The sequence below is a fragment of the Loxodonta africana genome, chromosome 2, assembly GCF_030014295.1.
Source record: "Loxodonta africana isolate mLoxAfr1 chromosome 2, mLoxAfr1.hap2, whole genome shotgun sequence".
In the NCBI taxonomy this organism is placed as follows: Eukaryota; Metazoa; Chordata; class Mammalia; order Proboscidea; family Elephantidae; genus Loxodonta; species Loxodonta africana.
In genome coordinates, this window is record NC_087343.1 from 84,839,829 (window position 1) to 84,855,376 (window position 15,548).

Below are 15,548 nucleotides of genomic sequence, written 5' to 3' on the forward strand. Positions count from 1 at the left end.
ACCTTGGGATTCTGTGCACACTCACAGCTTTCTCACCTACCAGAGAGTTGTGTACAATGAAAAGTCTCATAATTTTTGAAAATATCAAGCCCTCTGTGTGTACTTAATATTATGCTGTGTTTCAGTGGATGATTTCCTTGCATTATATGCGTGTGTGTGTGTGTGTGTGTGTGTGTGTGTGTGTGTGTGTAGTCTGGAAACTTTATATTTGTTCAAACTACCATAAGAAAATTTTGAAACACACAGACTGTAGTTACATATTTATCACAGCTAGAAGTCACACAGTATTTTCAGGAAAATCAATTTGATGATTTACCTTTTCTATGGACTTCCAAAGCGCTGAAGCTACAAAGACTACAAAGACCTAGTGTTCAGGGCATACAGACAAATAAGCAAAGGCAAACAAGAATATCCATCACAAGAGACATTAATGGCAAGAAGGCATTTTTTTAAATATATGATGATTAAAAAAGAAGAGGAAAGATTGGCAGTGATGGCTTCCATCCTATTTTTAGAAGTGCCAAAGAGCGCTGTCATTGGCCAAGCAAAGCGGAAAGCCCTGGACTACCTTCATGGATTTGCTGCCTGCAGGTCAGCTCACACTGAATTCCTTTTGGCCAAGGAAACAAAATATTAACATTCCAGTTCTTTAAAGCTGGCACCCTGCTTCATTGCTTTACGTTCAGCATATACTAACATTTTTTGACTACCAGATCCACTTTTTTAAAAGCGTTTTTGAAAAGCCTTTTCCGAGATAGCAATATTTCAAAACTTCATTGCTTGGGTTTGTTTCTTCATCTGCTGCTAATCACTGAGATCATATTTAAGTAGGATAGGCTACATGGTTCCTGTGTCAGCTTGGTATCCATGCATAGACAGGTAGCTATTGGATACAGCCATAAAATCAGGCCCCAAATAATCAAGGACACAGAGATGCTAAGTTTAGAGGGAAAGGCTTTATGTAAATATGCCAATAGAAACTTCACCCTCGTTTTTTTTAAAAAGGTATCATTGTAGGTAACAAAAATCAGAGTTGACATATAAATATTTTATCTGTTTTTCTCCTTCAATAAATGGTTGTACTTGGTACTGTCAGGTGCTATGGAACACAGGAAAATTAGTAAGAAATAGGACTTTATGCTCTAGTAGAGAAGATTAAAAGTAAACACAAGTAAATATATTAATACTTACATTTGTGTAGCAGTTTATAGTTTTTCATTTTCTTATTTCGTCCTCACTGAAAACAAAATAAAGTAGGATGGGCAGTTATTAACTCCATTTACATTTGAGAAACTGAAGCTTAGCAAAAATTAACTGGCCCAAGGTCACATAGCTATCAAGCCATGACTGGAATCTGAGTTCTGGAAAAGTACACCTTGAAAAGTGTAAGGGAATATGAGAGAGAACTTCCAACTGTAGGGAACAAGGAATACTTCAGGGAGTAGGCTACATGTGAGTGGATCTTGGCTTCAGATGTGTAGTGTTGATGGAACAAGAAAGCAAAGGAAAAGAGAATATTCTGCACAGGAAGATGAGGATGAGGGGGGCTAGAGGAAGCTAGAGGGGCATGCAAACATAGAACAGGTTGTTCAGGTTGGCTGGGTATCAGCACTGTGGCAGACAACTAAGGTGACTGGAAGATCAGGGCCAGCCCTCAGATGAGATGTTTAGACATTATTTACAAGGTTATAGGGAGCTATCGACTCGACGGCACTGGGTTTACTGGGTAGGGAGCTACTGGAGCCCTGGTGGTACAGTGGTTGAGTGTTCGGCAGCTAACCAAAAGGTCAGTAGTTTGAATCCACCAGCCACTCCTTGGAGTGGCTTAACAGTGTAAGAGGATACATATAGTGGCTTAAAACAAATATTCTTGGTTTTCCTCCCCAAACTGAGATTTCTGTGAAACATTTCAAAGGAAACATATTTTCTTGGGCATGTTGCCCAGTTCTACCCTGTCCTATAGGGTCACTATGACTTGGAATTGACTCAATGGCAACAGGATTGGGTTTTTTTGGTTTAGGGAGCTATTGGAGCCCTGGAGCTCTGGTGGCACACTGGCTAAGCATTCAGCTGCTAACCAAAAGATCAGCAGTTCGAATCTACCAGCTACTCCTTGGAAATCCTATGGGGTAGTTCTGCTCTGACTAATAGGGTTGCCATGAGTACAGCAATGGGTTTTTTTGTTTGTTTTTGTTAGGGAGCTATTAGGAGTCCCTGGGTGGCACCGACAGTTAAGTGCTTGGCTACTAACTGAAAAGCTGGAGGTTCAAATCTACCTAGAGGTGCCTTGGAAGAAAGGTCTGGTGAGCTACTTCCAAAAGGTCACAACCATTGAAAACCCTATGTGCAACTCTATCCTGAAACACATGGGGTCACCATCAGTTAGAGTCAACTCAGCAGCAACTCGTTTGTTTTTTTGGATGGAGCAATCGATGAGGCAGTGGTGGTTCAGTAATGGAGTTTTTGCCTTCCGTGAGGGAGACACAGTTTGATTCCTAGCCAGCGCACCTCGTGTGCAGCCACCACCCGTCTGTCAGCGGAGGCTTGCGTACTGCTATGATGCTGAACAGTTTTCAGTGGAGCTTCCAGGCTAGGACAGACTAGGGAGAAAGGCCTGGCAATCTACTTCCAAAAAAAAAATCTGGCAGTGAAAACCCTATGACCCAAAGCCTTCAGTTTTAATCACAGTGCACCGAGTTCTCTGTACCAGCCCAGGTCAAAATCACCAAGCAAACTAGTTTCAGCTGGTGGACACTGGAAAACGAGCCTGAGAACTGAATATGCCGCAGCTGAAGAAATAGAGGTGCGCCCATGACTTTTTTCTGAGTATGGCGCTCCCCTGAGTGGTGACCGGGCAGAGGTGTGGTGGAGCAGGAAGCAGGACGCTCCCTCCAGCTTCAGTGAGGGCTGGCTTCTCCTTTCCAGTGGTGAGAAATGATTGTCTTCCTCCCTCTAGTATTGTCCCTGTGCTGTTTCCCCCACGCTATGTGTGTGTGTTGCAGGGGTGGATGACCTAGTGAGCAAGGTAAACACAGGCTTATTTGTGCTTACTTACTAAACTAGTGAACAATTTCTTACTGGGACATCGTTAAGAATTGTAAATTTGAAAAGAACCTTTGATTCTTTAGGAAGGTGCTGTGGGATTGGGAGAGAGACAGATGCCGGTCATACCTAGAAGCAGAATCTTTAACATGTTGAAAAGATCTGAAATTGTACATTACAGATGATCTGGTAAGCAGGGTAAGCACCATGCTTACCTTGCCTATTGGATAACCTGCCCCTGGTGTGTTTGGCCAAGATGGGGCGAGGTGAACACTGGGGAAGGGGGCTAGAGAAGGGAAGAGGGAGCATGTCTATTATCTCCCCATCCCAAGGGCACTTCCCACCTAGCAGGCTGCAGCCTCCTGGGGACAGAGCTTTAGGTCATTTCCAGGCTCAGTAGACTGATGTGACAATGTTGAGTTGTCCAAGCAGGTGCCTGACTGCCCTCTAGGGTAGTCTTAAAGCTCTGGAGATAAAATAAGTACAGAGGCCCTGAAGTAAGGAATTTGCAATAAAAATGAAAAATGGAAGCCACAAGAGAAACAAGAATTATTGGATCAAGTATGAAGAATGGTAAACGTCAAAGCACTTGATAATTTTTCTGCTAACAGACATTGTGAAGATGGAAGATTCCATAATTCTTCTTCTCCTTTTTGTCCCTTTGTTATTGTCACAAGACCTAGGAACATGAGGAATTTGTCATTTCGGTGTTGCACTGCAACAAAGGCAAGGCGGAAGTACAGAAGCCACCATAAATGAGGGTATGGACACAATAGTAGAATTTTCCTATCCGGAGTAAGATGTTAAATTGTCATTCTCTAAACATTTTTATTTTATATATGAAATGTTTTAAATGGAATCCTTTAATTAGTCATTTAAATTTCATATTCACAACATTTAATGTGTACCTGCTATGTGCAAAGTACTCCTCTAGGTACTATTTATAAAATTAAACTCAGCTATTCAGTTATGAAAATAAACCGCGGCCCACATGACCTGTGAAGGCCTGTTAAAAGCAGGCAACATGCCCAAGAAAATATGTTTCCTTTGAAATATGTTTCACAGAAATCTCAGTTTGGGGAGGAAAACCGAGAGTATTTGTTTTAAGCCACGATGTGTATCCTCTTACACTGTAAATATGGGAGCAGAAGGTGGTGACCATAACTGGAATAAGGAGATAATGTGTAAACGTGTGTCTGATCTAATACAAGTTTGGTGGTCCAAGTGGTGTTTTTATTGGCCTGTTAAAAACTCCAGTTATTTGCAAAACGGTTCTAAATAATAAGTGAATAGAAGATTAAAAAATTGAATTTGTGCATATGTTTGGGCTCAATTTCCTTCTCCCTCTCTTGGGTATTATATATGCTTCAGTTTCCAGCCATGCAGCTACTATTATAAATTCTCAACAATAATATTAAATAAAAAGGTAAAAACTTTTGTTGTATCCCAGATTTGAAATACCCAAAGAATTTCCACTTGTGTCTGTCTGCTTCCTTCCCATTTTTTTCTGTCTCTTCATACCAAGTATGTCTTACTGATACTTTGCTTCGAGAAACTTAGTATTGTCCTATATTCACAGAAATTCTGTTTATTTAGTCTGCCTTGCCAGACCTTACCAATTCTTTTCTTTTGGTAAGCAGGTGGTTGTGACTAGGTAGAAGATTTTCTATCAGATTCCTCTACAGCATCTCTCTGCACCACAGAACCTGAGGCCAGCTGGCTCTCTCCACCCATGGTCAAATCTAGTCAGAGTTTAGAAGGAGTGGGAAAATGAACTTGGGAAGTCTAATGTGGCAGAAGACTTAAAATATGTCCTTAAAGATTCACTGTAATGATTGTTTGGGGATTTTTTTTGGTGATGCCGCAACATAAATAGGTATTCATGGCTAGCTAAGCCACAGGGCACCCCCAAGTTTGCATTTACACTGTACAGAAAAGGTACCTGAGAAATGATGGGCCAAGTTACTTGCCACAAATCATAGATTGACAGCCACACAGTTGGTTTATGTGTGTGTTTTTCTTTTTTACTTTTTGTATTATGTAAGTGATGCATGTTTCTTGTAGAGAAATTAGACGATGAAGATGAGCAAGGAGAGAAACACACACACACACAATCATCCAAGCACCCAGTAATGACCATAATAATGTTGACATATTTTCTTCTACTTTTCTGTATATGTATGGACATATAGATATGTATGTCCATATACATGCATACAATATGTACATATTTGTGTGTGCATACACACACACACTTTTATTCCTGAATAAAACTGTACTGATTCATAACTTCGTTTTTTGCGTAACCAAATACCGGTAATGCCTTATTAAGGTTTTAATATTTTTACATTTTTTATTTATATTTTATGATTACAGCGTAATTTAAGTAGCCATCCCTCTCTTTTTAGACATATATATTGTGAAAAATATTTGTTATAGTAAATATTTATGTAATAAAGATTCTTATCCATATGTATTTACTTTTTAAAAAAATTTCCTTGATTTCAGTTCCTACAAGTAGCATTGCTGGGCCATGGGATCTGTACATATTTAAGGTTCTGATACCGACCGCTCAACTGCCCTCCAGAAAAGTCCTGCCAATGATATGTGAAGTCTTTCCAACCCAGGGCAGCCAAAGACTGTTAGACCTTTGGAGCTACAACGACGTGCTTCCTACCTCAGTTGTCCAAGAACACTTGCAATCAACTTTCCTTCCTTGTTGCTGGAATTGTTTCTGGTGATGAATTTGGGAGTGTGAGCGGCACCTGTGTGTAAACCTGGACGTGTTATTGGTGCACTTACTTAGACTTTGGGAGCAAATCACTTTGGTCTTTATAGCAAACCTCAGCCAGTGGTCTTCATTCACAAAGGGCTACATCCAAGATGAGATTTTAACGCAGGGTCCAATGTATTCAGGACAATAACAATAAAAAGGCAGAAAAGCAAAATTTTAAAATCTGCATGAATTTTCATTTAGCGAGCTTAGGAATTTACATGCATAGAGAGTTACCTGCATAGAAAAAAAAAAAAAACAGAAAATACGATATTGGATCTCCATCTTAGTCCTTCTTTTGCAACCACGGATATGGTTTGTGCCTTTTATTTTCTAACTAAGCATTTATAAATTTTGGGACGGGTTACTATGGGAAAATATGACAGATTACACTCAGTTCAACATATGCTTACAAAGGGCCTACCATGCCTAGTATTCTTTTAGTCATGAAATAAACCAACACTGGCTTTGAGGCCATGCACACTCAAGTTCAAATTCCAGTCCTGCCGCTTACTCTGCCCTCAAGAAAGTTCCTTTACCTATCTGAACTTCACTTTCCTCATCTACAGTGATTCCAATCTTATAGGGGTGCAATGAGTAGAAGTTAAGTATTTAAAGCAACTAAGGACAGCATCCGGAAACCCTGGTGGTGTAGTGGCGAAGTGCTACGGCTGCTAACCAAAGGGTCAGCAGTTCAAATCCACCAGGCACTCCTTGGAAACTCTATGGGGCAGTTCTACTCTGTCCTATAGGGTCGCTCTGAGTTGCAATTGACTCTATGGCACTGGGTTTGGTTTTTTTGGTTTTAACCCATGGTGGCGCTCAGTAAATGCTTGCTTAATTAATGAATTTGTGCCCTGAGAAGCTTACCATCTGCTTAGATTTTAGTTTCTCTCTGATGGGGTTCTGCTTGCTCATCATACTTATCACTGTCTGGAATTATATTGTTTATTTTTAATTTGCTGCTTATTGTCTATCTCTCTATGAACATAAAATGTCCTCAGGGTAGAGAGTGGGCCTGGTTTCACCAACTACCTTGCCAGTGCCTAGAATAGTGCCTGGCATGCAGAACATGTTGTTACATCCGTATTTGTGGTAACAAGTTGCTCATATTCTTTCCAGCAACCCAGCTTTGAGACCAGGAGGCTGTTCAGTACGTTCCTCACCGTCTTGCCCATATAGCAGTGTTCACTGGTCTGTGCTTGGTTTCAGCCATCCTCCGTTACCTAAAGACTGATGGGAAGATTCATTTGGTGGTTTTCAACAACCTGCAGCTGGCTGATGGGAGGCGGCACAGGATTCTCCTGAGACTGACCAATTTGCAGCGAGGAGCTGGCTCGGTAGAGCTCTACGTAGACTGCACCCAAGTGGATTCTGTTCACAATCTCCCCAGAGCCTTTTCTGGCCTCTCTCAGAGTCCTGGATCCGTTGAATTGAGGACTTTCCAGAGGAAGGCACAGGTAGGAATCAAGAAGACCATTTTCTAAAGTGGAAAGATGGAGTGCCAAGGCTCAAGGAACAGAGAGTAGTGTGCTGAGGAAAGTAGGTTGGTTCATGTCATGAACCTGTTCCATCCTACGGTCAGTGGTCTTAACTCTGGCTACATATTACAATCTGCTGGGGAACTTAAAAAAAAATTACATATACAGGACTTATACCCAAGACCAATTGGATCTGAATCTATGGGGGTGAGGCCCAGGCATCAGTACTTTCTAAATACTGATTCTAATGTGAAGTCAAAATTCAGTTTCTGCTTTAGATGACAAGTAGAGATTCTTTGAATACAATTGTAACATTGGAAAGGACATAACAAAAATAAAAATAGCTACTGTAGGTAATAGGATTATCTATTTTATATATTTTCGATCCTTCTATAGTGTTGTCTATTTTTAATGAAAATAAAGAAGAATGATTGAAAGCTGCTAAGCACTAGGAACAATATTTGTCACAGGTCTCGTCAGATCATCCACAAACAAAATAGGAATTAATTGCCAGCTTAGTTCCATGTGGTCTCAAAAGATCCCATCAGCTCCGTCATCTGTTTTACACCGTGTTGACAGTATTGTTTTCCTTCTATCATCGCACCTGCTGTAGAAGTTCCCACATTCCTTTCTTTTAGAATTTTGTGTTAGCAAGTGCTTTGTTTCCTGTATCCTTTCTCCTTTCTAATAATTATCACTGTAACTAGTCATAACTCTCTGAATTTCATCTGCTATAGAAGCCAGTCCCAACCTTGGTAACTATGTTCATCCATTAGGATTAGTAATATTGTTGTCTTCTATCTCTTACTTCTCATTTTCCATTTTTTTTTATTGCTTCATTATACGTGTTTTAGTTACAAGCTGCTCTGAGCCCTTTGTACAAAGAGGCAGGGTGTAGGCCATAATTTCCATTACAATGAGGAATGGGCGAAAAGGTTTAGTACTAATATAAAATCTATTAATCCTGTTCTAGAATTTTGTGCTTGGATAACAGGATGCATTTTTAAAGCAGAAATTCTAAGAAAGCTGAAATCCAAAGGGTTTTTTGTTTTGTTTTTGCAGACGATTGTGTGTGTATATATATGTACATATACATACGCACACACATAATACATACATATGTACATGTATATACATATGTGTGTGTATGTGTGTATATATATATAACCCACCAAACCCACATATATATATATATATATATGGAGCCCTGGTGGTACAGTGGTTAAGCATGTGGCTGCTAACCGAAAGGTCAGCAGTTCGAATCCACCAGCCGCTCCTAGGAAACCCTATGGTACAATTCTACTCTGTCCTATAGGGTCGCTATGAGTTAGAATAGACTTGGCAGCAATGGGTTATATATATATATGTATGTAACATAAAAAAAAAATTTTTTAATGTTATATACATATATGTATGTATATGTATATATATGAAAAAATTAATGAATAGAGAGATATGCTAAACTTTATTTCTGAATTCCTAAACTAGCCTAAGTAATCAGAATGACAGTCAGAAATTGTGTCATGGACCATTTCAGAAATTAGTAACCACCATCAAATAAGTCAATCTCTAAAAGCCAAGCATCAGCTGGCTCACTGGAAAAGGTCATTGGAAACTATACCCTCTCCTCACTTAGCCACACGGTTATATTTCAAAGACCAGGTTATTATACAAAATCGGTGTTATGCAAAAATGGAGGGTGACCACATCAGGTCACAAAATGGAGAGTGACTACATCATTGCATAACTGCCAAACCACTGAGAATCATAGCCCAGCCAAGTTGACACACAACCGTGTCATCAGTGTTACTCTTGCCTTGCACCTCAGCGTTCATTACTGCCAGACGTACATCATTAATGCACAAAATAGTTGGATAATAAATTTTTTTCTATTGTTGTAAATGCAAAATGTTGGATAATGAGATAGTGGATAAGTGAGGAAAAGGTTTAAACGGTCTACTTCCTTATACTATCAGCAGGGACCACAGCAGATCTATAGTCACAGTCACCTACTCATTCATTCATTCAGTCAATTAGTCAAAAGAGATTTAATGAGAGTCGACTATGTGTCAGGCAAGGAGCCATGGTGGGGCAGTGGTTAAGTGCTCAGCCGCTAACCAAAATGTTGATGGTTCAAACCCACCAGCTGCTCCATGTAAAGATGTAGCAATCTGCTTCCGTAAAGATTTACAGCCTTGAAAACCCAATGGGGCAGTTCTACTCTGTCCTATATGGTCATTATGAGTTGGAATTGACTCGACAGCAATGGGTTTGGTTTGGTTCTTGGCTATGTGTCAGGCACATACTTGACATTAGGGAGACCATGGGGAACAAACCAGTCACAGCCCTGCCTCCGTGGAGCTTACAGCCTGATGTCCAAGTTAATATTTGTTACAAACCAAGTGTCGCACTGTTGCATATATCTTAACTTAGTTAAATTAAAAAGTAGAATTCTTCTGAAAATCCTTAGCATGCTCATTTCTAAAATAAGAATGATGACTTTATGTTGACAGTTATATAAACTTTTTCAATTGTGTATATCTATAATAAAAATAAGTGTAAGTTGCAAAATAAAGGGGTGAGGAAATTGATTTTGCAACTAACAATAAAAGAGTGATATTAACCAATAATGTATACATATGTTCCCACGACCTAATAATGATAGAATATACTGTTTACTAGTTCTTGTAACCCAAGAAAAATCAGAGGTTTTTCCAAGATTTGGAGCCAAAACATCCTAAAAACATCACTTTTTAAAATTGGGATCAATATCTTCTTTATTGCAGCCTAAACTCCGTAAACAAATTCCAGGTAATTCATAAGTGGCTCCTGCCATGAAATAACTCATTTACCATGAAGAAAAACAGCCTTCCTTTTTCTCAGCTATATTTATGAACTCTAGGCCAAGTTGAATGCCAGCATTCTCCTAGGTTATTGCCATTTCCATATTTGTTTCCATCCAAAGGCCTGGTAGGTGTTAGGAAAAATGTGAACCCACAAAATTATGTAAGACATCAGAGTCCAAGTATACAAGGCTACTCTATTATGAAAACTGTATGCAGAATATGCAAGTATGCTTGCTTTTCAACAGTGTCAGCAACGTGTGGTATGAATACGATTTCTTCCAGGACTTTTTGGAAGAGCTGAAGCTGGTGGTGAGAGGCTCACTGATCCAGGTGGCCAGCCTGCAAGACTGCTTCCTGCAGCAGAGTGAGCCACTGGCCACCACAAACACAGGTGGGTGCAGGGTCCAGGAAAGTTTATACCCCTTCTGCAACACAATCTCCAGAGCCCTAAATGGGCTGGGTCCCCACACCAAAAGGTAGCTGTCAGCAGAATAACCCAACAGGATGTATTTACAAAAGTCAGGCTCTACAGTGGATATATGGGTGTGTTCACTGTAAAACTCTTTCAACTTTGCTGCATGTTTGAAAATCTTTATAATAAAATGCTAGAAAAAATTTACAAAAAAAGTCAGGCTCTTGTTCCAAAGTCCAGGACAGAGAATATTTTCATTGCACCTGGAGTCCCTGGGTGGTGTAAACAGTTAAGCGTTTAGCTGCTAATCCAAAGGTTAAAGGTTCAAGCCTACCCAGGGGCATCTCAAAAGAAAGACCTAGTGATCTACTTCCCCAAAATCAGCCACTGAAACCTCTATGGAGCACAGTTCTACCCTGACATGCGGGGTCACCTGGAGTTGGAGTTGACTCGATGACAACTGGTTACAACTGGGCATCATCACTGGGATCATTATTTTTTAGGTGAATTAGACAGATGATCCCTAGTTAAATTCAGATGCCCTGGGTTTTTGAATCATCTTGTCATGATGATTCTCTGGAGGAATCATTTGTTCTTGAGTCACTGTTGCTCATTGAATGCTCCTTAGGTTTTGCTATTTCTACAGGGGACTTTAATCGGCAGTTCTTGGGGCAAATGACACAACTGAACCACCTACTGGCAGAGGTGAAGGATCTTCTAAGACAACAGGTAACAAACAGGACGTATCATCGGAAAAGCCCCGGTCTTATCAGAGCAGTTCTTTGTATCCGCTGGTGGGATAGAGTTGCAGGCTCTCAGAGGCAAGGAGAAGAACCTGATCCAGACCTCAGACAGCCTCACACTGCCCGCTACTCCAGAGATTTGCTAGAAGGCTCTGGAAATGGAGGACAAGCTTGTGATAAACGTATCAAAGGCTGCTTCCAGCTCTACTCTAAGAAGTGTTGCATGGATAGCTACACATGGATTCTTTTATTTCTGCATTATATGTCATGTACTTCTTTTCAGTCTTTTTTATTCCCCCTTCCCATCTCTAAAGGTCAAGGAAACATCATTTTTGCGAAACACCATAGCTGAATGCCAGGCTTGTGGTAAGTGCTTTTCTAGTAACTGCTTCATTCGGAGTCAAGTGAGTGGACACAGACTGATGAAGTGCCTTGAGTGAGGCTGCATTGACTGCGGTTTCTGGAGGGTCAGCTCAGAGCTGGAGGGAAGGGAAGAGAAGTTTGGCGGAACACAAATTTTATTTGGTATCAGGTATATTTTTCTGGTTGCGAATAAGTCTATGAACTATTATTTTTCTCTAGGTCCTCTCAGCGTTCAGGCTCCAACCCCAAACACACTGGTGCCCCCTGCACCCCCAGCACCCCCCACATCCCCAACATCCCCTGTGCGCCGGTGTGGCCCAAACTCATGTTTCCGAGGCGTCCAATGCACTGATACAAGAGATGGCTTTCAGTGTGGGCCCTGCCCCGTGGGCTACACAGGAAACGGAATCACCTGTTCTGATATTGATGAGGTAAAAGTTAAATTAGATAGGTAGGGGCTACCTAAGTATCTTCCACATCCTATAGCTTATAAACCCTGGTGGCATAGTGGTTAAGAGCTATCTATGGCTGCTAATCATAAAGGTCAACAGTTCCAATCCACCAGGCGCTCCTTGGAAACCCTGTGGGGCCATTCTACGCTGTCCTACAGAGTCACTATGAGTCAGAATCTACTCAACGGCAACGGGTCTGGTTTGGTTTTTCAGTTGTCCCCCAGGCAAAATAAAACTACTTCCTTTCAGACCATGAAACACAAGAGCAGTGGGAGGAAGGGAGCATGAAACGTGGATGGGGAGATCTCAGTGTTTCCAGCTGTTCTACTGGTCCACATTGATAGGATGCTAAGATTTCCACTTTACACTTTAACATCTGCATTGATTACTTCTCTGTGTACAGTCTGTGTTACAATTTTGCTCTTTCTATGCCTTTGCAAATATAAAAAGGGGGGGACCCTGTTGGAAAGGTATACTTCAAGTGTTACAACTGATTTCTTCAGGCTTCCTAAAATAGAAGAGCAGAGGGGAATCCCACACCAACAAGACCTGTTAGGGGGTTCTATAAACCTGTGAGTAACAAAGAGTGCCCAGGGATGGAACCAGACAGACACATACAGCAAGTACAGGCTGTTTGACTGGCCGGCAGAGCCTCAGAAGGAAATTGTTCCAGGACACATAGTTAAGCCAGTCATTCGTCTAGTCCCAAAGCGGCCTCCACAGCAGGTAGCGAGGCTGCCACCAGGATGCATCTTTCCCCTCCCACTCAGCCAGACAGCGGCTGGGAGGAGACATGGAGATGAGAGGAGAATGCAGGGAGCCTAGGCACACCCTGACACCCACAGGACCCCTGTGGTTCCTGGCCAATACTTCACTGATTATTTCTCCAGCTAGTAAGCAATTAAGATGGTCTCTAGCAATCCCTCAATTGAAGAAACATCTGTACACGTTTCATAGTACTACATCTGGTTTTTATCAGCAAGCTGGAATTTTCCTCTTTTTGAAAGGGCAGGAAATGGTTATGTTTTTTACATTAGTTGAGGTGGTTAAAAAAAAAAAAGAATATCATAACCATTCTGCTGAACTCTGGAAGCCTTGGAATAGCCATGGACTTCATAGGGCATGAACACTGGGACAAATTCTGATGGATCAAATCTTATTGAAGAAACAGCTTCCTTGCTTTATTTTCCTGAAGCCTCTTCATTTGAGTAGTTGGTTCAATGATGCCTTTGGATTCAACTAACAAACAGATAGCATGTGGTTTAGGAGAACTATCCTCTCACAGAGATTTTAAAATTTAGTTAGAATACCAAGGATCTTACATTGGAGGTAGGCTGGTTAGTATTAAAGACGCTTTCAACATGGATGTGCCATTATTCTGTCATACAGCAAAATAGTTATGTTACACAGATGATGCAGAAACACAAGCCAGAATGTGTGGGCCAGGGACTCAAGGCACAACTCTGGAATTGGAAACCTTTATTCCCTTTTCTCATCTCTTCCACAAAACATAATAATATTAATAATTAAGTGGAATAATAACCATATGCAAACAGATAAATGAAAGTTTGCCAGTGTACTACCCATGTGGCTGAAGACTTTGAACTTTTTTTTATCTACAGTGCAAATACCATCCCTGCTACCCGGGTGTGCGCTGTGTGAACTTGGCTCCTGGCTTCAGATGTGATGCCTGCCCAGTGGGATTCACAGGGCCTGTGGTGCAGGGTGTTGGAATCACTTTTGCCAAGTCAAACAAGCAGGTGGGCTGAAGTTACAGTTTTCCTGTTTTTTTTTTTTCTTAATTATGGACAGAACAATTTCGGTTGATTTCTACCTCTTCAAGTATAACCTTTTACCTACTTGAGCAGTCGACACCATATTGAATGTCAGGATGTACAACAGACAAATTAGGCAATTTTTCAACTCATTTATGAGGATATATGTTCATAAACCTAGATGGGAGGAAGCTGTTAAACTGGAATAATAGAGTATCACCAGAAAAACAGTAGACGGGGTAATACTGAATAGGTAGAATCATTTCAGGCTTATTTTACTGATAGCCACTGAACACTTTCTTTTGCAGAAGTAACTTGAGAATCAGGTAAACAAATGCTTTACAAAATTAGGTCACTTTCACGGAGTCATTGTTGACAATCAGTAGCTGTTTTAGAGATGAGAGGATTTCAAGAATAGAAATAATACCCTGAGGAAATCTACCCTTATTCTTATATAAGCTATAAATTGTCATAAAGCACTTGAGTACTTCATGACGGTCTCCATTTATTTCCAAGTGTTCTACTAGATCCTGGTCGTTATTTAACTGACTGACTGTGAAATTCTTTTTGATGTTTTCAGCTCTTAAAAATAGTCGGCCTATAAATATATTTTACAACCTTAGGGAAGTTATTAGCTTTGAAGAAGGGAAGGGGTTCGTTATTTCCTAGTTGCCTATCAAAGGAGTCTAGAGGGCATCATTTTTTAGACTAGAAAAGAGAGGCAAGCTAAACATATAGGAATGACAAGAAGCCATTAGAGTAATGACATAAAGTTTTTCTTCATCTCCTCTAAAAACAAAGTATCTGAGACTAGACCAAGGAAAATAGACAAAATGAAATAGAAGATGCTTTATGTAAGCTGGAGCCCTGGTGGTGCAGTGGTTAAGAGCTCAGCTGCTAACCAAAAGGTTGGCAGTTTGAATCCACCAGCTGCTCCTTGGAAACCCTAGGGGGCAGTTCTACTGTGTCCTATAGGGCCACTATGAGTTGAAATAGACTCAGTGGTAATGGGTTTGGTTTTGGTTTTATGTAAGCTAGTAAGAGCACTTCCTGATGGATTTCCAGCAATATGGCAGACTAAAGTAGAGGAGGGTCACCTTGCTAAAATTTAACAACAAATTTACATGCATTGCCAAGATCAAAAGAAATAGAGGGAACTGTGTAGTTTCCAGAAACAAAGAGGAAACTCAAAGCCAAAGCTATGAGGGGAAGCTGATCCCACAGCAACTCATAGGAGGTGGGAGCTGAATACAGATCCTACAAGTGGAGATCTGGAGTGTTAATACCTATGTGGATACAGAAGTTGTAGTCTTGGACCTTTAGAAAGACCTAAGACCCCTGAGTAAAACGAGGAGCCTCAAAAAAGTTACCCAATTGCAAGTTCATGGAGTTGGAAAGTAGGTTAGAGGTTACCAGGGACTGGGGGAGGGGACAATGAAGAGTTACTGTTTAACGAGTACAGAGTTTCTGTTTGGGGTGATGAAAAACTTTTAGAAATAGGTGGTGGTGATGGTTGTACACATTGTCATGTAATTAATGGTACTGAATTATACGTTTAAAATGAGTCAAATGGCAAATTTTGTTATATACATTTTATCATAATAATAAAAAAAAAATTCCCTATCCATTAAAACAAAACTAGAAAAACTTTTCTAGCCCCA

At 40.5% G+C, this 15,548-nt stretch overlaps 1 protein-coding gene across 1 annotated transcript in view; it reads left to right on the plus strand.

Moving 5' to 3' along the window:
* Positions 1 to 15,548, plus strand: part of THBS4 (thrombospondin 4) — a 48,961-nt gene that overhangs the window by 12,575 nt on the left and 20,838 nt on the right. The window contains exons 3-8 of the mRNA XM_064279695.1: positions 7,028 to 7,275; positions 10,425 to 10,533; positions 11,201 to 11,283; positions 11,612 to 11,663; positions 11,880 to 12,091; positions 13,735 to 13,872. Of these exons, the coding sequence (XP_064135765.1) occupies positions 7,028 to 7,275; positions 10,425 to 10,533; positions 11,201 to 11,283; positions 11,612 to 11,663; positions 11,880 to 12,091; positions 13,735 to 13,872 (842 nt within the window). The remainder of the gene's footprint in view (positions 1 to 7,027; positions 7,276 to 10,424; positions 10,534 to 11,200; positions 11,284 to 11,611; positions 11,664 to 11,879; positions 12,092 to 13,734; positions 13,873 to 15,548) is intronic.